Source organism: Aquarana catesbeiana, linkage group LG06 (assembly GCF_042186555.1).
Source record: "Aquarana catesbeiana isolate 2022-GZ linkage group LG06, ASM4218655v1, whole genome shotgun sequence".
In the NCBI taxonomy this organism is placed as follows: Eukaryota; Metazoa; Chordata; class Amphibia; order Anura; family Ranidae; genus Aquarana; species Aquarana catesbeiana.
Genome location: NC_133329.1, coordinates 58,337,048 through 58,362,637, shown reverse-complemented (window position 1 = coordinate 58,362,637; position 25,590 = coordinate 58,337,048). Strand labels below are relative to the sequence as shown.

Genomic DNA, 25,590 nt, shown 5'->3' with positions numbered 1-25,590 from the left:
AATAAAAAGGCATTGATGTGAACATGTTCCATAGGAACCCATGTTAAAAAATTCCCGTGCATTTCTGCAAAATGCAAAATGCATCAAAAAACGCGCTAGTGTGAATGGAGCCTAAGTGGGCAAACTTACAAAATCTGCAGGGGATCAAATGCTTATTTCCCCCCACTGTCTTGTCAGAGACTGCAGAGATACCATAGGGGGTGGATAGGGACCACAGACTTATTGCCAGAGATGGTCAGAGATTTCAGGCATGTTGCAGGAGATGGTAAGTTTCTTACCGATATACTACAGGAGATGGTCAGAGACTGCAGGCAGACTAGAGGGGATGGTCAGAGACCGCAGACATGTTGCAAAAGGTATTTAGAGAGTGCAGACATACTAGAGAGGCAGAGATTGCAGATATACAGTATCTCACAAAAGTGAGTACACCCCTCACTATTTTGTAAATATTTTATTCTTTTCTTTTCTTTTTTATTAATCTTTTCATGTGACAACACTGAAGAAATGACACTTTGCTGCAATGTAAAGTAGTGAGTGTACAGCTTGTATAACAGTGTAAATTTGCTGTCTCCTCAAAATAACTCAACACACAGCCATTAATGTCTAAACCGCTGGCAACAAAAGGGAGTACACCCCTAAGTGAAAATGTCCACATTGGGCCCAATTAGCCATTTTCCCTCCCCGGTGTCATGTGACTCGTTAGTGTTACAAGGTCTCAGGTGTGAATGGGGAGCAGGTGTGTTACATTTGGTGTTATCGCTCTCACTCTCTCATACTGGTCACTGGAAGTTCAACATGGCACCTCATGGCAAAGAACTCTCTGAGGATCTGAAAAAAACTATTTTTGCCCTACATAAAGATGGCCTAGGCTATAAGAAGATTGCCAAGACCCTGAAACTTAGCTACAGCACAGTGGCCAAGACCATGCAGCAGTTTAACAGGACAGGTTCCACTCAGAACAGGCCTCGCCATGGTTGACCAAAGACGTTGAGTGCACGTGCTCAACGTCATATCCAGAGGTTGTCTTTAGGAAATAGACGTATGAGTGCTGCCAGCATTGCTGCAGAGGTTGAAGGGGTGGGGGGGGTCAGCCTGTCAGTGCTCAGACCATACGCCGCACACTGCATCAAATTGGTCTGCATGGCTGTCGTCCCAGAAGGAAGCCTCTTCTAAAGATGATGCACAAGAAAGTCCGCAAACAGTTTGCTGAAGACAAGCAGACTAAGGACGTGGATTACTGGAACCATGTCCTGTGGTCTGATGAGACCAAGATAAACTTATTTGGTTCAGATGGTGTCAAGCGTGTGTGGCAGCAACCAGGTGAGGAGTACAAAGACAAGTGTGTCTTGCCTACAGTCAAGTGGGAGTGTCATGGTCTGGGGCTGCATGAGTGCTGCCGGCACTGGGGAGCTACAGTTCATTGAGGGAACCATGAATGCCAACATGTACTGTCACATACTGAAGCAGAGCATGATCCCCTCCCTTCAGAGACTGGGCCGCAGGGCAGTATTCCAACATAACGACCCCAAACACACCTCCAAGAAGACCACTGCCTTGCTAAGGAAGCTGAGAGTAAAGGTGATGGACTGGCCAAGCATCTCTCCAGACCTAAACCCTATTGAGCATCTGTGGGACATCCTCAAATGGAAGGTGGAGGAGCGCAAGGTCTCTCACATCCACCAGCTCTGTGATGTCATCATGGAGGAATGGAAGAGGACTCCAGTGGCAACCTGTGAAGCTCCGGTGACCTCCATGCCCAAGAGGGTTAAGGCAGTGCTGGAAAATAATGGTGGCCACACAAAATATTGACACTGTGGGCCCAATCTGGACATTTTCACTTAGGGGTGTACTCACTTTTGTTGCCAGCGGTTTAGACATTAATGGCTGTGTGTTGAGTTATTTTGAGGGGACAGCAAATTTACACTGTTACACAAGCTGTACACTCACTACTTTACATTGTAGCAAAGTGTCATTTCTTCAGTGTTGTCACATGAAAAGATAGAAGAAAATATTTACAAAAATGTGAGGGGTGTACTCACTTTTGTGAGAAGCTGTATTTCAGTAAATGGTCACAGACTGCAGACATGATACTTGAGATTGTCAGAGACTACAGACATAGTGAAGGAGACTGCCAGAGAGTGAAGACATACTACAAGAGATGATCAGAGACATTAGATATGATACAAGTGATGCCCAGGGACTGTAGAAATGTAATAAGAGAGGGTCAGAGACTGCAGACTTAGTGCAGGAGACTGTCAGAGACTTCACCCAAAGCACTAAAAGCATTTAATGGCTAATACACATGATCAGAAAATTGTACAAAAAAATACCACTTTCAAAACGATCGTACGATAATCTGATCATTAGTACACAGCTTTCAAGAACCGATCACGACAATTTATCTGAAATTATCCAAATGAACAAACACGAAAAAGTTTCTCGTATGAAACCAGATGGTAGGATTTCCGTATAAATCGGTACAGTTTTCCTCCGAATATACAATACATCACTTCCGAATTTTTATTCTGTGTTGCGAGGATTTTCATAATTCTAGTAACCTCTTCATTTTCTTTATGAAACCAGCATGCACAAAAAACCCCCCCCAAAAAACGGACGATCGTTTATCCGATAATCTCATGGTGTATACCAGGCTTAAGGCGCTCTTACACTAAACTTCATTATCTTTTCTAACACCGGATGAGCATTTTGTTTCTACTGGTATAGGGGGAATATTACAAACTCCCTCCACCTAGATCACAGCAATGACCAGAAAGTCAGAGAGTCCTGCGCACCCCCCGGAAGATGACCCCACCCACCCTCTCACCAGTCTGTGGAAACCTCATTCCCGGGAGGGAAACCCCTTTAAGTCAGCACTTGGAAAATCACGCCGGCAATATGTGAGCCGACTGTCATGTCCCGCGAGGCGTGAGTCACGATGGGAAGGTGAGATAACGCCGGGAAATTGTTTGCTGAAGTGCTAATTGTCACAGCGCACTAAATAGGAGGAGTAGCTTCTCCCTTATTAATAAATTTCATGACACAAAGTGATCAGAAGAAGTCAGGCGAGAGGGGGAGGGGCCAGAATCTGGTAGAACCGACCAACCGCCAAACAAGTTTTCACCGACCCGATATTTAAAAAAAGGTATCCCTGCGTCTCACGGGTGTGATTATAAATGTGCCCGACATTAGTGCTGCTGATAACTTGGAGGAACAATGAGGAATGAGATGAAAAATTCCAATCACTCAGCAGCATTTATTTCAAAGAGAGATTTCCCTCTAATTTCCAAAACAGGATCAGAAAATGATCAGATAAAGGACCAATTCAATTCATAATTCACAGTGATCAAAGTGAAATGAACTTTATTAGGCAAAAAGGTTCGTTTTCATAAATACCATAGAAACTCTCACGTGAAAGTCAGCCCTGCATTGTACATATTAGGTGTTCTATATACATAGACTACATGTCTACATGACCCTCCCTTATCTCTCCTCCATTCTCAGCCTCTCCTCTCTTCTCAGCCACTCCCTTTCTCTCCTCCACCGAGCTTCTCCTCTCCCCTTCTCCTCCCTTTCCTTCCTTTCCTCTTTTCTCCTCTCCTCTTCTCCATTCTTCTTCTCATTCTTTTCTCCTCTCATCTAGTTAGCCTTTTCTTTTCCCTCCTCCGCTTTCCTTTCCTCTCCTCTCCTCTCCTCTGCTCACCCTTTTCTTTTCTTTCCATTTCTTCCTCTTCTTCTCCTCTCCTTTCTTCACCTCGGCCTGCCTTTTCTTTCCTCTCATCTACTTAGCCTTTTCTTTTCCCTCCTCTCCTTTCCTCTCCTCTGCCTCTTCTCAAACTCTCCTTCCCTTTGCCTCTCTTTACCTCTGCTCATCCTTTTCTTTTCTCTCTATTTCTTCCTCTTCTTCTCCTTTCCCACCTTCTCTCCAGTCAGCCTGCCTTTTCTTTCTTCTCATCTTTGTTAGCCTTTTTTTTCCCCCCTCCTCTCCTCTGCCTTTCCTTTGCCTCTGCTCAGCCTTTTCTTCTCTCTCCTCTTCTCCCTCTTCATCTCCTCTCTTCTTCCTCTTCCTTTCCTCTTCTCCTTCTTCACCTCCTCATCATCTTCCTCTTTCTCTTCTCCTTCTCCTCCACCTCCTCTTCTTTTTCTTTCTTTTAATTTCCTTTGCCTTTCTTTTCTTCTCAACTCCTCTCCTTTGCTCTCCCTTTCCTCTCCTTTGCTCTCCCTTTCCTCTCTTCTCCTCTCCTCAACCTCTACCCTCCTCTCTTTTCTCTTCTCTCCTCTGCTTAACCTCTCCTCTCCCTTCTCTTCTCTGCTTAACCTCTTCTCTCCTCTTCCTTCTCTTCTCAACCTCTTCTCTCCTCTCTTTTCTCCTCTGCTGAGTCTCTGCTCTTCTCTCTTTTATCTTCTCTTCTCTCCTCTGCTCAACCCCTTCTCTCCTCTTTTCTCCTCTGCTCAACCTCTTCTCTCCTCTTTTGTCCTCTGCTCAACCCCTTCTCTCCTCTTTTCTCCTCTGCTCAACCTCTTCTCTCCACTTTTCTCCTCTGCTCAACCTCTTCTCTCCTCTTTTCGCCTCTGCTCAACCTCTTCTCTCCTCACTTTTCTCCTCTGCTCAACCTCTTCTCTCATCTCTTTTCTCCTCTTCTCAACCTCTTCTCTCCTCTTTTCTCCTCTGTTTAACCTCTTCTCTCCTCTCTTTCCTCCTCTGCTCAACCTCTTCTCTCCTCTCTTTTCTCCTCTGCTCAACCTCTTCTCTCCTCTCTTTTCTCCTCTGCTCAACCTCTTCTCTCCTCTTTTCTCCTCTGTTCAACCTCTTCTCTCCTCTCTTTCCTCCTCTGCTCAACCTCTTCTCTCCTCTCTTTCCTCCTCTGCTCAACATCTTCTCTCCTCTTTTCTCCTCTGCTCAACCTCTTCTCTCCTCTCTTTCCTCCTCTGCTCAACCTCTTCTCTCCTCTCTTTTTTCTCTGCTCAGTCTCTGCTCTTCTCTCTTTTCTCTTCTCTCCTCTGCTCAACCTTATCTCTCCTCTCTTTTATTGTCTGCTCTTCTTTGTTTTCTCCTCTGCTCAACCTTTTCTCTCCTCTCCCTTCTCTTCTCAACCTCTTCTCTCCTATCTTCTCTTTTCCCCTCTGCTCAACCTTTTTTCTCCTCCTTTCTCCTTCGGTCAACCTTTTCTCTCCTCTCCTATCTCTTCTGCTCAGTCCCTGCTCTTCTCTCTTTTCTGATCTGCTCAACCTCTTCTCTCCTCTCTTTGCTCCTCTGCTCAACCTCTTCTCTCCTCTCCCTTCTTTTCTCAACCTCCTCTCTTTTTTCTTCTGCTCATCCTCTTCTCTCCTCTCTTTGCTCCTCTGCTCAACCTCTTCTCTCCTCTCCCTTCTTTTCTCAACCTCCTCTCTTTTTTCTTCTGCTCATCCTCTTCTCTCCTCTCTTTCCTCCTCTGCTCATCTCTGCTCATCTCATCTCTGCTCATCTCCCCTTTTCTCTTTTCTCCTCTGCCCAACCTGAAAATATGAATGTATTTTATGTGAACATAATTGGGTTATCTTATTGTACTTCAGGATGAATTGACGCTGTTTTTTCAATGCATTGTTTTTGTTACATTGTTTACAACCCAACCCGCTACACTTGGTCATGTTTCCGCTCTTTGCTGCATTATTGCTGTCATATGTTTTGCTTTTTGTTTTTTTTCCTTGTTGGAGAGATTTTGTGTCCTTTTCTGTCCGGACAGGAAATCAATCCAATGCGTATAAAAACAGCAATACAGAATAGGCGGTGGCTCTCTTTTCTCGCTCGCTCCAAAATAAAAATAAAAAAATATTTTGGCTGAATGTGAGGTTTAATGCTATGGATAAGTTCAGGGGTTAGGTTAGGGGTGGGATGTGATAAAGGAGGTTTTTTCAGATACAATAAATGTAGCCGCACCAAACCCACAATACATTCATCTCCTACAACAATATTTATTCAGCTCAAAACTGGTGACCTGCCCCCCCCCCCCCCACAGCTGCACAAGGTGTAAACTGGAGCATCATCTATCCCAGTGGTCTCAGCTGCGGCCCTTAAATTGCTTTTATCTTGGGGCACTTTTCCTCTCACTGTTACTAACAGTAGGGCACAATTCCTCACAATGACACCAACAATCAGACCCATTGACACCAATGATGGGAAACAATTCCTCATAATGACACCAACAATCAGACCCATTGACACCAATGATGGGAAACAATTCCTCATAATGACACCAACAATCAGACCCATTGACACCAATGATGGGAAACAATTCCTCGCAATGACACCAACAATCAGGCCCATTGACACCAATGATGGGGCACAATTCCTCAAAATGACACCAACAATCAGACCCATTGACACCGATGATGGGAAACAATTCCTCACAATGACACCAACAATCAGGCCCATTGACACCAATGATGGGAAACAATTCCTCACAATGACACCAACAATCAGACCCATTGACACCAATGATGGGAAACAATTCCTCACAATGACACCAACAATCAGACCCATTGACACCAATGATGGGAAACAATTCCTCGCAATGACACCAACAATCAGGCCCACTGACACCAATGATGGGGCACAATTCCTCAAAATGACACCAACAATCAGACCCATTGACACCAATGATGGGAAACAATTCCTCGCAATGACACCAACAATCAGGCCCATTGACATCAATGATGGGGCACAATTCCTCAAAATGACACCAACAATCAGACCCATTGACACCAATGATGGGAAACAATTCCTCGCAATGACACCAACAATCAGGCCCAATGACCCCAACGATGGGAAACAATTCCTCACAATGACACCAACAATCAGGCCCAATGACCCCAACGATGGGAAACAATTCCTCACAATGACACCAAAAATCAGGCCCATTGACACCAATGGTGGGACATAATTCCTAACATTGACGCCAACAAGGGGGCACAATTCCTCACAATGACACCAACAATCAGGCCCATTGACACCAATGGTGGGACATAATTCCTAACATTGACGCCAACAAGGGGGCACAGTTCCTCACAATGACACCAAAAATCAGGCCCATTGACACCAATGATAGGACACAATTCCTCACAATGACACCAACAATCAGGCCCATTGACACCAATGATGGGACATAATTCCTCACAATGACACCAACAATCTGGCCCAATGACACTGATGATGGGGCACAATTCCTCACAATGACACAACAATCAGACCCATTGACACAAATGATGGGACATAATTCCTCACAATGACACCAACAATGGGGCACAATTCCATACAATGACACCAACAATCAGGCCTATTGACACTGATGATGAGTCAAAATTCCTCATAATGACACCAACAATCAGGCCCAATGACACCAATGATGGGACATAATTCCTAACAATGACACCAACAAGGGGGCACAATTCTTCACAATGACACCAACAATCAGACCCATTGACACCAATGATGGGACATAATTCCTCACAATGACACCAAAGAATGGGCATGGTTTATTACCACTGACATCGGGACCTTTTCTACTCCCGCTAGCCACAGTCCGGCCCCCCTAAAGTCTGAAGGACAGTAAACTGGCCCTTTGTTTAGAAAGTTTGGAGACCCCGATTTAGCTCTTACCTCCCCATCCCGACTGTCCCTGGCCCTTCCCTTTCATTCATTAGATTTCAGTTATTTCAGTCTTGGAGTCTCAGCATCACATGTGGGAGTTTCCTGGGGTGATGCAAACACAGCCCACTCCTCCAGACTGATATCCACCAATCAAAGCAGGATGATATTTGCATCAATCCTCCCAAGATCCAGCCTACTACTTGCATTAGAGCTGAGAGCTCTTGGGAGGAGTACTGAGGCCGGGTGCTGTGAAGCTCTGTACAGCACCCTGCTGACTCCTCCCATCTGCTTGCCTGGCATAGAGAAGCACAGAGGCACAGTGATGACATCACTTTGTCTAAAATTATGTCTGTGTTTAAAAATGTAATTAGAATGTTGATGAGGGGAGAAGTGGGGTACCGGGAAAGGCAAATGTTAAACAAATTCAACGTCAGCATTACATTTTCAGTGCTGCAGCAATCCAAATCTCTACAGCAGGCTCTGGGAGTCAACCTGCTGCAGGAGACATGCGTCACCCCCGATTGCTCTCAGTTGTGACAGGAAAGCTAAAAGCACAGCTAAGTGTTTTTTTTTTTATAAATAGCAAACAGGAGCCGCAAGAGTCACCGTTACTGAAACTCGACCTGCAGGGGCCACGCAGTCCGCCCGACCTCAGAAACTGAACATTAATCGCAATTTATTTTTCCCTGTCAAATCCGCTGACTGTGGTTATTTGTGTCCAAATCAATATGACTATATTCCTCAGAAGAGAATTTTACTAGCTGTGCTCAAGTAGTTTTCTGCATCCAATAGCTCATAATAACTGCCCTATGGATGCCAAACATCAGTAAGGATGAGTTTAAAGGGTCAGTCCACCTAAAAATGACATTTCAGTATATACTAGATTGTGGAGATTTAACCAACTGGTAGTTTTTCTATTTCTTGGGGACTCTGTTGGTGAGATTCCTGGGTCTGTACACCTGCTGTGCCCATTATGAGGGGTTCCCACCATCCCTGTGCTGAGTTCCTGGGTCTGTACACCTTCTGTGCCCATTATGAGAGGTTTCCACCATCCCTGTGCTGAGTTCCTGGGTCTGTACACCTTCTGTGCCCATTATGAGGGGTTCCCACCATCCCTGTGCTGAGTTCCTGGGTCTACACATCTGCTGTACCCATTATGAGGGGTTCCCACCAGCCCTGTGCTGAGTTCCTGGGTCTGTACACCTTCTGTGCCCATTATGAGGGGTTCCCACCATCCCTGTGCTGAGTTCTGGGTCTGTACACCTTCTGTGCCCATTATGAGGGGTTCCCACCATCCCTGTGCTGAGTTCCTGGGTCTGTACACCTTCTGTGCCCATTATGAGAGGTTTCCACCATCCCTGTGCTGAGTTCCTGGGTCTGTACACCTTCTGTGCCCATTATGAGGGGTTCCCACCATCCCTGTGCTGAGTTCCTGGGTCTACACATCTGCTGTACCCATTATGAGGGGTTCCCACTAGCCCTGTGCTGAGTTCCTGGGTCTGTACACCTTCTGTGCCCATTATGAGGGGTTTCCACCATCCCTGTGCTGAGTTCTGGGGCTGTACACCTTCTGTGCCCATTATGAGAGGTTTCCACCAGCCCTGTGCTGAGTTCCTGGGTCTACACATCTGATGTACCCATTATGAGGGGTTCCCACCACCCCTGTGCTGAGTTCCTGGGTCTCCTCTCGCACGGCGCCTTTCACGATGGGTCTCACCATCCCTGTGCTGAGTTTCTGGATCTGCACACCTGCTGTGCCAATTATGAGGGACATTTACCGGTGGGGGTCTGAGCGGGACCAACTTGCAAAGTTTACGTGATTGGCGGTCCACACATATTTAGAGGCAAGGCCACCCATAAGTGGTCCCGATTTGGACACACCCACCTGGAAAGCGGGCAGAGGAAATGCAGGCCATGGGCAGGGTTAACATTGCCCCAGGATTCAGCCGTATCATGTTGGTAAGTATAACATGGTAACGTGTATGGTGGGCTTTTGGCAGGGTTCATAATAGAGTAAAAAGCACTTAACGAGAGAGAGATAACCTTGACACTACCACTATGGTTGCCACCTCATCCCTTTAAACCCGAACACATATGAATTACACAGGTTCTGTGGCTGATTAAGGTGGTAATTAAACTGATTTGGTGCCTTATCTGCATTTAATTAGCCTCAGAACCTGTGTAATTCATATGTGATTGGGTTTAAAGGGATGAGGTGGCAACTCTAACTACCACTACTATTGATCAGGTGAGGGACATGGACAAGCCAGAGGCCCTCAGGTGCTCAGTAGTTGGGGTCTAGCCCGGGATGGAGTTGTCTGTAAAGGATCTGGGTGTACTTTGTAAAGGAGGTCATGAGAAAGTGTTGGGGTGGATCGAGGACATGGGTGTACTAGAGGTGCGGTTCTTTAATTAAAGACAAAATGCTGATGAATCTCTAACCACAGAAGAGCTCATAAAATCCACGTGACCCAGCAATGCCTTCTGAAATAACGCAAGTACTTTGTGCGTGGAAGCGATGTGAGATGCCAGTCTTTGCTGAGGCATTCTGGGTAATGAGACACTACGGACTGTTGTTTTTTTATAACACATCTGTTAGAAGTCACATTTTTATTACGCAGTTAAGTTTTAGCGCTGTTCCCCTGTAATACCGTTAACCGCAATAAATTAGATAGTAACAAAATGTGTTACACGGAGACTTCTGCTCAGCATCTGCATTAAAGTGTATGTTCAGCTGAAACTTTTCCTTTAGTTTTGGATAGAGTAGGGAAGAATTAGAACCCCTTTCAGGCTTGCACTGCTATCCGGGGGCACCATTAGAGAGATTTACCTTTGTTTCCTGTCCTGGTAACAACATTTTACCCGAAAGGAAGTGAAGGGATAGACAGATAGGCTGCATTCTCAGTGATGTCTGTGGTCTGTAGTATAGTATAGGCTGCTTTCTCAGTGATGTCACTGGTCTCTAGTGAATGGATAGGCTGCATTCTCAGTGATGTCACTTTTCTCTAGTAAATGGATAGGCTGCATTCTCAGTGATGTCACCGGTCTCTAGTAAATGGATAGGCTGCATTCTCAGTGATGTCACCGGTCTCTTGTGAATGGATAGGCCGCATTCTCAGTGATGTCACTGGTCTCTAGTGAATGGATAGCCTGCATTCTCTGTGATGTCACCGCTCTCTAGTAATGGATAGGCTGCATTCTCTGTGATGTCACCGCTCTCTAGTATTGGATAGGCTGCATTCTCAGTGATGTCACCGGTCTCTAGTGAATAGATAGGCTGCATTCTCAGTGATGTCACCGCTCTCTAGTAATGGATAGGCTGCATTCTCTGTGATGTCACCGCTCTCTAGTAATGGATAGGCTGCATTCTCAGTGATGTCACCGGTCTCTAGTGAATGGATAGGCTGCATTCTCAGTGATGTCACTGCTCTCTAGTAATGGATAGGCTGCATTCTCTGTGATGTCACTGGTCTCTAGTGAATGGATAGGCTGCATTCTCTGTGATGTCACTGCTCTCTAGTAATGGATAGGCTGCATTCTCAGTGATGTCACCGGTCTCTAGTAAATGGATAGGCTGCATTCTCAGTGATGTCACTGGTCTCTAGTAATGGATAGGCTGCATTCTCTGTGATGTCACCGCTCTCTAGTAATGGATAGGCTGCATTCTCAGTGATGTCACTGGTCTCTAGTAAATGGATAGGCTGCATTCTCAGTGATGTCACTGGTCTCTATTGAATGGATAGGCGGCATTCTTGGTGATGTAAATGGTATCCCATCGGCAGCCCCTATGAACCTTATCTGATAGCACAGTGTATGGAACTATGAGGTGCAGCCAGTAACCCATCACGGCAGATAGAAATGTGAGAGGCTCATACTAATCTAATCCCCACGGCCAGCCGCAGATCCTGCCCTGGGGGATTAAGGTCTTCCCAACACAAAACAGCACCTAAAAAAAATGTGAACTGCACCAGACGCCATCCTACCAAATATATTGAAAATAACATTAACCCTATAACCTCCAATACTACAGTCTGAAATGGTCTCTCCTTTCATTGTTCTTTTCTCTCTCTTCCTGCAGACTGGTGTCCTCTATACAAGCGGTTTTGGCATCGACGGCCGGGTACATAGTGGCATCAAGCTGCAAAGATGTCATTGAGGACCAGTAAGTATGACCTGGCGCTAGACACAGAGGGGAAGGAGGGGGGGGGGAAGCTGGCAGGGAAGCAGACTGGCTCATAGGCTGCCTGTAAGCCAAGGAACATAAGGACTCATTAAATATGCATATAATCTGATGTACTCTGAGCCGGAGAGGTGTGTGCAGGGAAAGTAAAGCAGCAGCTCGGAGCCTGGAGAATAATAGTGTAACACAGCCTGAGTGCGGGGTTTAATTGTGCGACACAGGAATGAACCGTATTAAAGGGCACCTGTCACTCACACACATGTAGCCTGAGCAAAACTCATGGCGAATTTATATTTCATTTGCTCGGAAATTATTCTTCCAGATGGCTGACTTTGTGGTTAGAATGGCAAATGACCGGAACATTTTAAGGTCCTGGAGCCCAACCTATGGCTTGAAGGCCACACGTGGTCCTATAGTACTTAGTACACACCCATTGGACCCCAGCAGCGTTAGTAGGAATATTCCTCTGTGAAGGGGTTAAAGAAGTGATCTCTACTAGCCTGATGTAACAAGACCCCAGTGTCTCAATGTTTTCTGCAGCATGGCGCCAGTCTCCAACCAAACCTGTAGCATAGCCACAGTCTCCGACAATCAATTCCTCTAGTATGTCTGCGTTTCTGACTGTCCTCTCTAGCATTACGTACACTGAACTTGATACGTTGCCCTTTGGTGATGTCAGGGGCCAAATTTGAGGCCCATTTAAGTTGACAATCACTGCTTTAGTGGAAACCTTGTGTAGTGTTTTCAGATACAAATACGTGGATGCATAGGCGTGAGCACAGGGTGTGCCAGGTGTGCCCAGGCACACCCAAATCACCCTGTGCAGAACAGATTCCCCCTACTGATCTGTCTCCTCCTCCTTTCCCCCGCAGCACTGCCAGCTTCCCACCTCTCCCGCCGGCTGTTGCTGCGGGATGTTTTAGGATGAGTAGAGGAAGGGGCCAGTAAAAATGTAATTTATTAACCCTTTCCCTTTCTGAATGAACATCATAAGTAATCGGTAGTGTGTGCTTGCGCTTTAGGGGGCACACCCTAATGCCATAGGCTGCGAACGCCTATGCGTGGATGGGAGATACATAAAAAGTGGACCTGTACTCCATTTTAAACCTTTAGGAGCAGCTACCACACAACACTACCTTTTATTAGCCATAAAAGTCCCTTCTGTGTGCCTCTCTGACCTGAACTCATTATAGTTACTAAGCATTTAGCTAGATGCATTGGGGTTAATTGCAAAGGTGGTTTTGCTTAAGTGCAATGAGCATTATGCCCCGTACACACGGTCGGACTTTGTTCGGACATTCCGACAACAAAATCCTAGGATTTTTTCTGACGGATGTTGGCTCAAACTTGTCTTGCATACACACGGTCACACAAAGTTGTCGGAAAATCTGATCATTTTAAACGCGGTGACGTAAAACACGTACGTCGGGACTATAAACGGGGCAGTGGCCAATAGCTTTCATCTCTTTATTTATTCTGAGAATGCGTGGCACTTTGTCCGTCGGATTTGTGTACACACGATCGGAATTTCCGACAACGGATTTTGTTGTCGGAAAATTTTATCTCCTGCTCTCCAACTTTGTGTGTCGGAAAATCCGATGGAAAATGTCCGATGGAGCCCACACACGGTCGGAATTTCCGACAACACGCTCCGATCGGACATTTTCCATCGGAAAATCCGACCGTGTGTACGGGGCATTAGATGTCTCTTGAAAGTTACAGAAGCTCCGTTCACCTATCCTGGAAGTGTTCTTGTGTCACAAAAAAACAAAAAACACATCTCTTTAGTCCCGTTATATATTTTTTAAGTGATATTTTTATTAACTTTCCAAATACAAATTTAAAAAATAAACACAAAATTTTAACAATCATTTTCATATAACATTTCAATATTCTCCCCCCCCCCCATATTCATCCCTTATCCCCTCTATACATAGAATATATATAGATATATATAGATATAGATATCTACAGTATATATATCTATATCTTTATATACAGTATATCTATATCTATATATATATCATATTGCTTCCTTTCCAACCACCTTCTTTTCTCTTTCCCTTCTCACCTCGGTCAAGGAGAGATACTCTTTCACCTCTCTATATTCCCATCATTTTAGTATACGTTCTTAAATTTAAGCCACCCGGTCCATATTTCTACAAATTTTCCCCCTTTATCTTCTCCACTGTAGTTCAGCCCTTCCATATTGTACACACATTCAACTCTCTTACCCAATCTTTTACTGTTGGGCTCTCCTGTACCTGGCAAAATTTGGGGATAGGAAAATATATAATCTAAATATATAAACTCGCGCTGATGGTGTGGGAAAAAATGGGTGATAAAAAAAATGAATGAATGAAGCTGCTATACACAAAGTGCCAGACACTTGGACATAGTGATAAAATATATAAATACAGCGCTCACAAACCAAAAACCCATAATAGGTGATAACAAAACCATAAAGTCCATACGAAACTGCGAAGGTGCTTCGCAAATAATGTGTAAAAATGCAGGGAATGCTTCACATCTGGTGTGCGGAAAGTGCAGAGAAAATGTTGCAGAAAAATTTTCAGGTCTACCAAGACACCCCCCACATGTGTCCCCACTCACCAAATCACAATGACACCCAGCTTTTTAGTCTGGGAGTCAATAGAGGCTTGTAGCGATATCCGCAGAATGTTGCAGGATGGTAGGTTCACTGATGAGATGATAAACGATCCTTCAACGTTAATACTCAGCCATACAAAAACAGGTACCCAACAAGGTAGAAAAAGGGGGGACCAATAGTGAAGTATGCTTAGATTGAAAATTTAGTGCGCATAAAAGGTTATACTTACAAAAGTAAGTTAAAATCAGGCATTGAAATAATCAGAGGATGCAGCAAACACCGTTATTAGCATTCCCACGAGACCGGAAATGACGTCGGAACCAGAAGTGCGTCGCGTCAATGCATTTCGCCCTCCCACAGGCCCCCCCCTTTTTCTTCCTTTTTGGGGTACCTGTTTTTGTATGGCTGAGTATTAACGTTGAAGGATCGTTTTATCAACTCATCCATCCTGCAACATTCTGCGGATATCGCTACAAGCCTCTATTGACTCCCAGACTGAAAAGCTGGGCGTCATTGTGATTTGGTGAGTTGGGGACACATGTAGGGGGTGTCTTGGTACACCTGAAAATTTTTTCTGCAAAATTTTGGGATGCCCGTTGACTCCTTGGATCGATGATACCGATATCCGAGGAGTCAACGGGACATCCTTTATGACGCAGATCACCTAGGCGGACTGAACAGGAAGTGGTGGGAATAATAAAATAAAAATAAAAAGGTATTTATAGAAAAAAAAACTGCAATATTCAAACGCAAAAAAAGGGGGTGAAAGTAAGCTCTATACCAAAAAAAAAATGTGCACAGCTGCTAGCAAAAACATGCAATATACTCAGTACTATAAATGCTAATCATATAAAATGTGCAGTGCTGTAGTGAGAATTTTTCTTGTGGGGGGCCTCCCCAACTAGCCAGCCCACCCTCGGACCATCCCCCCACCCTCACTTGATCGGCGCCCCCCCCCATCACTCACCCGCCTCCCCCCAGGCCCCCCGCCAGCCCCACACTTATCCCATTCTCAGTCACTTTGCCCCGGGGGTCAGAAAGTTATGTCTGATATCTGTGTACAATTATTTATTTTTATTTATTTTAACAAAAATATACCTGTTTATTTAAAAAAAAAAATGTTTAGAAAAATACTCATATCCAGCAAAAACATGCTGGAGGATTATGTGGTCCAAAGGAGAATAAAAAAATAAAAAATAAAAAATCAGAAGTCTTGCTGGCCCTCCCATTTAATAGTTACATACTTAGTCAGGTTGAAAAAAGTCCATCAATTTCAACCCAAAAAAAATAAAAAATACAATCCCATTTATTTATTTTTAAAAAAAGACACCTGTTTATTAAAAAAAAAAAAAAAAATGTTTAGAAAAATACTCATATCCAGCAAAAACATGCTGGATGATTATGTGGTGCAAAGGAGAATTTTAAAAAAATCAGTCTTGCTGGCCCCTCCATTTAATAGTTACTGTACATAGTTAGTCAGGTTTAAAAAAGACACAAGTCCATCTAGTTCAAACAAAAAAACAAAAAAAATACAATCCTATATACACAATCCTATACCCACAGATGTTCCAGAGGAAGGCAAAAAAAAAACCCCAAGGCATGCTCCAATTTGCTAAAGCAATGATTGAGGCCACATATTTCTTCATTCTTCTTTTTTTTTAATTAATATATATATATATATATATATATATATATATATATATATATATATATACATATATACAGATTCCCCATGAATGGGATATATTTGTGTGTGCACTGCATATTTTAATGGCGTCCCGCTGCTCCAGGCCTCTTATCGCCTGCAGCAGGTCCTCCGCTGTTAGTTGTTTGGATGATATTTTCTGGCCTCTGCGCTTGTTGACATCACATTAATCTCCATCCTCACACTGCGACACAACGCTTGCGCTCACAGCAGCAGCAGCAGCACCTCCATCACAGGAGGCATTGTGCCACCTTGTGGCCAGATTAGAGCATAGCAAGCAGTGAAAGCACTGCATTGGAAGATTTCCCTTCCATCCCTGTTCTAGCGACAACCCAACATTTGGGGTTTTCTTTAATTTTTACTCTCAGTGATAGAAATAAACAGGACAAATAGAGAGGGTGAATCTCCCTAACAATGGCACTTAAAGTGATATTAAAATTAAAGTGATTGTAAACAATCACCTTGTAAAACAACCCATTCCGTTTAAAATAGAAATGATAGGCAAAACATTTGTGTATAGATATAAAAAGACATTATGAATACCTTTTTTCCCTTTTTTTTATAAGTGATCACATTCTCTGTTCTCAGCTGCATAAAAGGGAGGAGAAGCAACAGCACACTGATCTTCCCAGTGAATGGCTGCGCAGCGGGGGGGGGGGGCGTGACAAGTCTGATCATTGGAGGAGAGCAGGCTGAGTTCCCAGCACAGCTAGCAGTGCCATCTTAAGAGCATTATAGGCCCCGGGCAATACACTGTACTGAGGCCCTGATTACACAATCACGCACGATTGCCCATCAAATGCAGCTTTACTGTGCCCATCAAATGCAGCCTCACTGTACCCACCATTGCAGCCTCACTGTGCCCATGAATGCAGCCTCACTCTGTCCACCATTGCAGCCTCACTGTGCCCACCATTCCACCCTCACTGTGCCCACCATTACAGCCTCACTGTGCCATGAATGCAGCCTCACTGTGCCCACAATTGCACCCTCACTGTGCCCATTAATGCAGTCTCACTGTGCCCACAATTGCACCCTCACTGTGCCCACCATTACAGCCTCACTGTGCCCATGAATGCAGTCTCACTGTGCCCACCATTCCACCCTCACTGTGCCCACCATTCCACCCTCACTGTGCCCACCATTACAGCCTCACTGTGCCCACCATTCCACCCTCACTGTGCCCACCATTACAGCCTCACTGTGCCCATGAATGCAGTCTCACTGTGCCCACAATTCCACCCTCACTGTGCCCACCATTCCACCCTCACTGTGCCCACCATTACAGCCTCACTGTGCCCACCATTCCACCCTCACTGTGCCCACCATTACAGCCTCACTGTGCCCATGAATGCAGTCTCACTGTGCCCACAATTGCACCCTCACTGTGCCCATGAATGCAGCATCACTGTGCCAATTAATACAGACTCACCATCGCCTTGGTAACACACACACAGCGGGCATCTTCTCCTGTGTATCACAGAGCTGGCTGGGTCTGTGTTCGACGGCCACGCTGTAACAAGGTCCCGCCCCCCTAGACCGGCTCGTGTGATAGGCGGAACACTGATTCAATCTACTATTTCATGAGCCGGTCTAGGGGGACGGGACCTTGTTACAGCATGGCCGCCGAACACAGGCCCAGCCAGCTCCGTGATACACAGGAGGGGGAGGAGAGAGGGAGAGAGCAGAGTGCTGCAGCCGCAACTCAAAGCGGCCCCAGGGCAGGCAGCCTACTGGGAAATTTCCCCTGGCTGGGATGGCTGGGCAGGTGGGGCCCCCCAGGCAAGTGGGGCCCCCGGGCAACTGCCCAGCGTGCCCATGCGAAAAGACGGCCCTGACCGCTAGAGAAACCCAAAATTCCAAATGCTATTGCCAAAGAAAGGACAGGTCCTCTTTAATGGGTTAATTCAGCTATTGAACCCAGACTCTTGGACTGCGTAAGGGTTAACCACATTAGGTCACACCGCTCAAGGCGAACAGCCTCCTCCCATCCTGTAATCTGTGTTATTTGCAAGAATTAATACGTTTAAAAGAGATTAACACCCTCCCCTCCTCCTGTGCCCCCCCCCCCCCCCCCCCGCCAGATGGAGATTAAACCAGAATATGGAGGAGAGATTAGCTCCTCCTGACATCTGTCTAATTGGCACAGTTATCAGAGTGTCACCTCACCTACCAACCGTATACTTCCTGCCCGGGGTCACTGGTCACATGTCTGGTGCAGAGACTGATGTGACTGGCTCAGTGTTCTCTGTACAGCACTGTGGTATATGTTAGAGCTATATAAATATATAATAATTAACAGTGTGCTACTGTGAGGGGACATTAGAGTGTAAGCTTCTCTGGTGCAGAGACTGGTATGACTGGCTCAGTGTTCTCTGTACAGCACTGCAGTATATGTCAGAGCTATATAAATGTATAATAATAATAATAGTATCATGTGATTATGGTAGGACATTAGAGTGTAAGCTCCTCTGGCGCAAAGACTGATGAGAATGGCTCAGTGTTCTTTGTACAGCACTGCGGTATATGTTGGAGCTATATAAATGTATAATAATAACAGTGTGTGACTGTGCGGGGCAGTGGCGGCTGGTGGTTCTTTTTGGGGGAGGGGGGATGGCAAAAAACCACCCCCCTGCCCACTCGCTGTTTGCTGGTCGGTCCGGCACTTACCCCATGGAGGTGGCAGGCGGTGAGCATCGGGCATCGAGCAGCGGCTCCTGTGTCCTCTCCTCCTCCTCGCTTCCACCGTGCGTCTCCTCCCCTCCTCCTAGGCGTCCAATAGGATCGTCTGTCCTTTCAGCCAATTGAGGGACAGGTCTCAAGACTGGCTTCCTGATTGGCCGGGAGGAGGATCAGTGTTACAATAGGGAATATTCATGCGCTATCATAACACACCTGGGTGGGCTCCGTTCGCACTCTCTGCTCCCCGAGCCCACCCTATTTTGAAGCCTATTGGAGCCTCTGGCTCTAATCAGGTTCTTAAAAAAAAAAACACCCCCGCCATAGGAATTCATGCATCCGGCGTCCTGCAATGGGCTTGATGCATTGATAGGGGGTGTGCCCTTAAGGGACGGGCTACCCCTGGTGGGGGGGGACATTAGAGTGTAAGCTCCTCTGGTACAGAGATTGATGTGACTGGCTCAGTGTTCTCTGTACAGCACTGCAGTATATGTCAGAGCTATATAAATATATAAAAATAATAATAGTAGCATGTGACAGTGGGGGGATATTAGAGTGTTAGCTCCTCTGGTGCAAAGACTGACGAGAATGACTCAGTGTTCTCTGTACAGCACTGCAGTATATGTCAGAGCTATATAAATGTATAATAATAATAATAGTGTGTGACAGTGGGGGGACATTAGAGTGTAAGCTCCTCTGGTAGATGTGACTGGCTCAGTGTTCTCTGTACAGCACTGCAGTATAAGTCAGAGCTATATATATGTATAATAAAAATATTGTGTGACTGTGGTCTCATTCTCTGTTATCAGGCACTGGCTCGCTCCCACCTACACCCGCTTTGCTGTGCCCTACTTCATCTATGATATCTACGCCATGTACCTCTGCTACTGGCACAAGCATAAGGTGAAAGACCATGCTGGGGGCTACGATCTGCTCAAGGCCTACCTCTATAAGGAGTTCCTGATGGTCCTACACCATGTCTTCATGGTACTCGTCTGCTTCCCCGTGTCTGTGGTGAGTCAAGGCCAAAGCATAACATATATAATATACTGTGTATGACAAATTATAGCATATATAGATGGTATAGGATATTATTCATACAGAGGCGTAACTTGAACCTTCAGGGCCCCGGTGCAAGAAACCATGAAGGGCCCCCCCTAACCCCCAGATCTTCCCTATGAGACTGGTGGCGGAACACCAGGGCCCAGTCGCAATTGCAACCTTTACAACCCTGGTAGTTCAGCCACTGGTGTCAATTGTTTTTTATTTTTGTTATTTTATTTATTTTTTATTTTTTTACCATTCTATTTTTTTTTATTTTACAATATTATTTTTTTTATCAGTTTATACAATTTTTCTAGAATCCATGTTGTGGGGCTTTGATAAAATATATGGGGGCTAAACAGGCACCAATCTCCATCTCTGCAGCCTCTGCAGCACAGAATGAATGGACAGGAATAGTTCTGTACAGAGGCTTCCACTTCATTCACAAACTGAAGCATAGTAAACACAGTTTACTATGTGCTAGTTATGAATGGACAGAGTCAGCGATCAGTACGGATCACTGACTCTATTCATTCAGACAAGGAAGGGGCCGGTAAATGACACATTTACTGGCTCCTTCCCCGCTCTCCATCCTGACAGCATCCACCGCAGCAGCCAGCGGAAGAGAAGGGATGGGGGACCAAGGGGGCCAGGAGAGAGCACAGGGGCCCAACACAGAGAGCAGGGGGGCCGGGAGAGAGGACAGGGGTCCAGCAGAGAGAGCAGGGGGGCTGGGAGAGAGGACAGGGGCCCAGCAGAGAGAGCAGGGGGGCTGGGAGAGAGGACAGGGGCCCAACACAGAGAGCAGGGGGCCGGGAGAGAGAACAGGGGCCCAGCAGAGAGAGCAGGGGGGCCAGGAGAGAGAACAGGGGCCCAGCAGAGAGAGCAGGGGGGCCAGGAGAGAGAACAGGGGCCCGGGGGAAGCAGAGGGAAGCTGGATAGGAGGGGTGGCGGAGTAGCAGCATATAGCGGAACCGATCCCCTCCTCCTGCAGTCGATGAATGCCGGCAGGAGGAAAAGGAGGAGAAGCGGGCATTCAGCGGCTGCAGGAGGAGGGGATCGGTTTGTCTATATGCCTCTCTTCCTATTCAGCTCTACGGAGGGGGGGGGGGGGGGGGGCGCAGGGCACCCTGGAGCATGGGGTGGGTCACAATTGCAACTTTTGTGACTCCTGTGGCTACGTCCGTGAATACTACTACTAATAATAATAAGAAAATCTAGTAAAATATTATTATTATTCTTACAGTAAGAAATAATGATAATAGAAATTATAATATAAAAGATAATAACAATATTAATAATCGTCAAATAATAACAAATTTTATTGTTGTTTTTAATAATAAGAAATAATATCAGTATTAAAAAAATATTAATAATATTAGTAGTAGTATTACTTATTGTCAAACAATAATAATAAAAAATATAAAAATAATAAAACAAATAATAATAATAATATGAATAACATTATTATTATTGTTATTATAAGTCTTATTATTTGTAATCATCAAAAAATAACACATAATAATGATAAAATACGTAGTGATAATATAATAAAAATAAGTGTGCTCACATAACAAATCCCATGTGATGTCCATACAGCACAGTGAAGCTCAGGGACAGTGAACAATTACATAGGGATAAATAATAGTCATGTGCACTGCCAAAAAATTTGTTCGTTTTTCTTTTCATTCATTTGTTTTTTTTTTTTGTTTTTTTTGTTTTTCGGGTCATTTGTTATGATGGATATTCGTAAATTTAAAAAAAAAATCTGAAATTTGAAAAAATTCGAAGAAAGACGAAAAAAAATGGAAATTCGGAAATTTGAAAAAATTCTGAAATTTGGAAATTCGAAAAAATCTCACATTCAAAAATTTGATAAAAATCAGGAAATTCGGAAAATCCAAAAAAAATTTGGAAATTCTAAAAAAAAAACGGAAATTCGAAAACCCAAAAATTCGAAAATCTAAAATAATAACTAATGAAAAGTTGACTATTACTAACTATTAAATTATAGGTATTGGAATCTCCTTTCAAATTTGGCTGTTAGTGAACGTAAACGAATACGAATTTTTCCAAAGTTATGAATTACCTGAAATAACGAATGCCGCATCTAAACAAATGAAACGGAACAAATTAATAATAATAAAACTTTTTTTAATTATTATTGGAATTTATTATTAAATTTCCATTCGTTTAGATGCAGCATTCGTTATTTCGGATAATTCGTAACTTCGGATATATTTGTATTTGTTACGTTCACTAACAGCCAAATGTGAAAGGAAATTCCAATACCTATAATTTAATAGCTAGTAATAGTTAAGTTATTATTAGTTATTTATTATTTCAGATTTTTTTAATTGTTGGGGCTTCGAATTTCCGAAATTCAGATTTTTTTCGAATTTCCGATTTTATTTTGATTTTCCGATTTTTTTTCAAATGCCCGATTTTCCGATTCTTTTTGAATTTCCGAATTTACAATTTTTTTTCGAATTTATGATTTTTTTCGAATTTATGATTTTCCGAATTTACAATTTTTTTCGAATTCCCGAATTTTTTCGAATTCCCAAATTTTTTCAAATTTAAGAATTTTTTTGAATTTACGAATTTTCAAATATTCAAATTTACGAGTTTTCGGAAAAGTACATTAAACAGGTTTTCATTAATTCGAATATTTCCATTAAAAAACGAATTCCGAACTAAACGAATTGCACTTGTCTAATAAAGATAAAAAAATTTTGAATGCAGTGCTGTGTTCAGTAAAGTTCTATCACACATAGACACCCCGGTGTCACTTACGGATTTCCCCCATACACCCTGGTTGTCCCCCCTTCACAGCTCTCACCCGCTCGGTGAACCCGGATCCCGGTAGCTCAGGGATGTCTCACTCTGATCTTAAGAGCGCGCCGTCACTGGGAAGCTCAGGCAGATCAGAGGGTCGTTGGTGTGATGTCAAGGTGCGTTCCCGAGCAGAAGCTTGCTCAGTGTGGAGCTGGAAGAGAGGGGCCCAGGGGCAGCAGAGGGAAGCTGGATAGGAGGGGCGGCAGCATTAAGAGGAGTCGATCCCCCCTCCTGCAGCTGCTGAATACCTGCAGGAAGGAAAGGAGGAGAAGCGGGCATTCAGCAGGTGCAAGCGGAAGGGATTGGTTCTGCTTTACGCTGCCCCTCCTATTCAACTGTACAGGGGAGCCTCACAGGCCCCCTGAAGCATGAAGCTGGGTCTCAAATGCGACCCTTGCAACCCCTGTAGCTACGCCCCTGTATTCATACACTACCCCAATAAAGTGCAAGCTCTTTTGTGCAGCAGTCCCTATTCAATGACTTTAATGTATGTACTGAGGGCCTGGGGGGCAATGGATTCCCTTAATTTGCATAGATTTCCTCTTACTTCCGGTTTGGCTATAAGGCAGGAAGTGTAGAGAAATCTCTTCAATGGGATACCCACTGTGAAGCATGGTGGTGGCAGCATCATGTTTTGGGGCTAATTTTCTTCAGCTGGAACAGGGGCCTTAGTCAAAATATTCATTTCGCTACCAACTGGCTTCAATGAAAAAAAAAAAGTTTTGCATATAGTTGTACTTTAAGCACATATTTCTGATAATTTTATGGAGAGGACTAAGAAGATATAACCATGCCAATGGTGCACCAGAAAACATATAGCACAGTGAGGAAGGTTTGTGGTCCAGGATGATAGGACAGTCAAAATTAGAACCACCCCCCCCCCCCCCTACATTTGCGGAATGCCGGCCGCCCGCATACCGGAAGTAGTGCGGCCGCTTTATGGGGGCACTAGACTAATTTGCCTCTCAGCCCAGTCAGCCCCGTAAGACTGGCGCTGCACTAACAGTGTAGCCCAAGCCGGGGGGATTCTTTCCGTGCTGTCCCCCTGCAAAGTGCTGCCCTCTAGGCCTGGGCCCTGTCGGCCTAGGCCAGCATACAGCGTTGGAACACCCCCATCCGCTGCTTTTGCAGCTTAAGTGAGGGCATTTGGGGCCGCTAAAAATGCGGCTCAACTGCACATTTTTAATGCCACCCCCAACCGCAAGCCTAAACAAACCCCTACTGGCAGGACGATGCGGGTGAAAGTAAAGGAAAGAAAAAGTCTGAAGTTAGGAAACGATTGCAGCCACCACATCTGAGGACTGCTAAGCTGCAAGATATTCTGGTTCTGTTCTTAGGTTTAGATACCCCTATACCTGGGCAAATCAAGCAAGTTTGCAAATATGTCCCTACATTAATTTTTCCTTTTTCCTGCAATCCCCTTAGATCTATACTGTTTTGCTAGTTTCAATTTCCTGCTCAATAGCTGATAAGCCGTCTGAAAACACAATATGCTGGGGGTGTCCACTAGATATTTGGCCTACAATCTCCTATAGAGAGAATCATGTACAGTAAAACCTTGGATTGCGAGCATAATTCGTTCCGGAAGCATGCTTGTAATCCAAAGCACTTGTATATCAAAGCGAATTTCCCCATAAGAAATAATGGAAACTCAGATGATTTGTTCCACAACCATTTATTCATAGGTCCTTTGGTTTATAGTCCATAAAAAAAGATTATGGCAATGTGACCAGGTTGTGTAACCATAATATGTCCATCCACAAGGGGATTAGAAGCAAAATCCAGCAGGAACTACAGAGTATAAAAGAGAAGAGAGGCGCCTCTAAGTGTAGCAATATGTTGCTAAATATTGTACCTTCATTAAATGTAACCATATTGCTACACTTAGAGGTGCCTCTCTTCTCTTTTACACTCAGATGTGACATGACGCTACTTGTATATCAAGACATCGCTTGTATATCAAGTCAACATTTATTAAAAAAATTAGCTTGTCTTGCAAAACGCTCTCAAACCAAGGTTTTACTGTACATTTAATGGGATTCTTTGCAACCCCTGTGTACGCAGGTGCAGTCTTTTTTTCTCCACTGCAGGTGGCGCTCATCCACAGCGGCAATGCAGGTGGAGGTGGAAATCAAGAGGAACCTAGTTCCTTTATGGATTCCTCGTTTACAGGGAGATAGCATCCGATTGGATGCTGGTGCCCCATGGGACTTTGAGGGGGGCTGTCTTAGGTGTGGCAGAGAATTTAAAACCCTGGATCCCGGGTTTGGTGCAGCTAGAGTAGGACAGGGACGGTGCTTAGCATCAGAGAGAGGTTCTAGATGAGTAGGGAGATAAGCCCTCCTTTCCTGGAAGCCTCCCTAGGTTTCTACCGGTCAGGATGCATTCCACCCCCTCGAGACAGGTGCTGTCGGCACACAGCGCCTGCGACTGCTCATCGCTGTTCTTCAATTTCAATAGAGTTCTGATTTCTGCATCTGGGCTTTCAGTCTTCTCTGCTCGCCGCACCATGATGCGCCCACCAACATCCAGGACCCCCCCCCCCCAAAGGATGCGTTTCTGTAACTGTATATCGATTTATTTTCTAAAGAACTGGGTTGAATTTGTATGAAGTCCTAGGTAGGACCTTTGTCCAATAGCCATACACGTGTCTCATGACCACCATTTATTTCTCTTGCAGCTCTGGAGGGAAGGAAAAGGTGACTTCTTCTTGGGTTGCATGCTGATGGCCGAACTCAGCACTCCGTTTGTTTGTCTGGGCAAAGTGCTCATCCAGGTGGGTACCGCCTTTCTTTCCCCTCCAAGCAACAAATGATACCCGCCAACAGTTATTCCCACTTTGAGCTTTTGGATACGTTAAAAGCAACTCATGTAATAATGATTATGTGATTCTAGCAGAGTGAGTACGC

General features: G+C 44.7%; 1 protein-coding gene across 2 annotated transcripts in view; it reads left to right on the top strand.

The window, feature by feature from the left end:
* Positions 1–25,590, top strand: part of TLCD3B (TLC domain containing 3B) — a 67,962-nt gene that overhangs the window by 27,304 nt on the left and 15,068 nt on the right. For both annotated transcript variants that reach the window (XR_012245225.1, XM_073635990.1), the window contains exons 2-4: positions 11,703–11,786; positions 19,609–19,813; positions 25,362–25,457. Coding sequence is in view for 1 of the 2 variants with exons in the window: in XM_073635990.1 (XP_073492091.1) it covers positions 11,703–11,786; positions 19,609–19,813; positions 25,362–25,457 (385 nt within the window). In the remaining variant the exon portion in view is untranslated. The remainder of the gene's footprint in view (positions 1–11,702; positions 11,787–19,608; positions 19,814–25,361; positions 25,458–25,590) is intronic.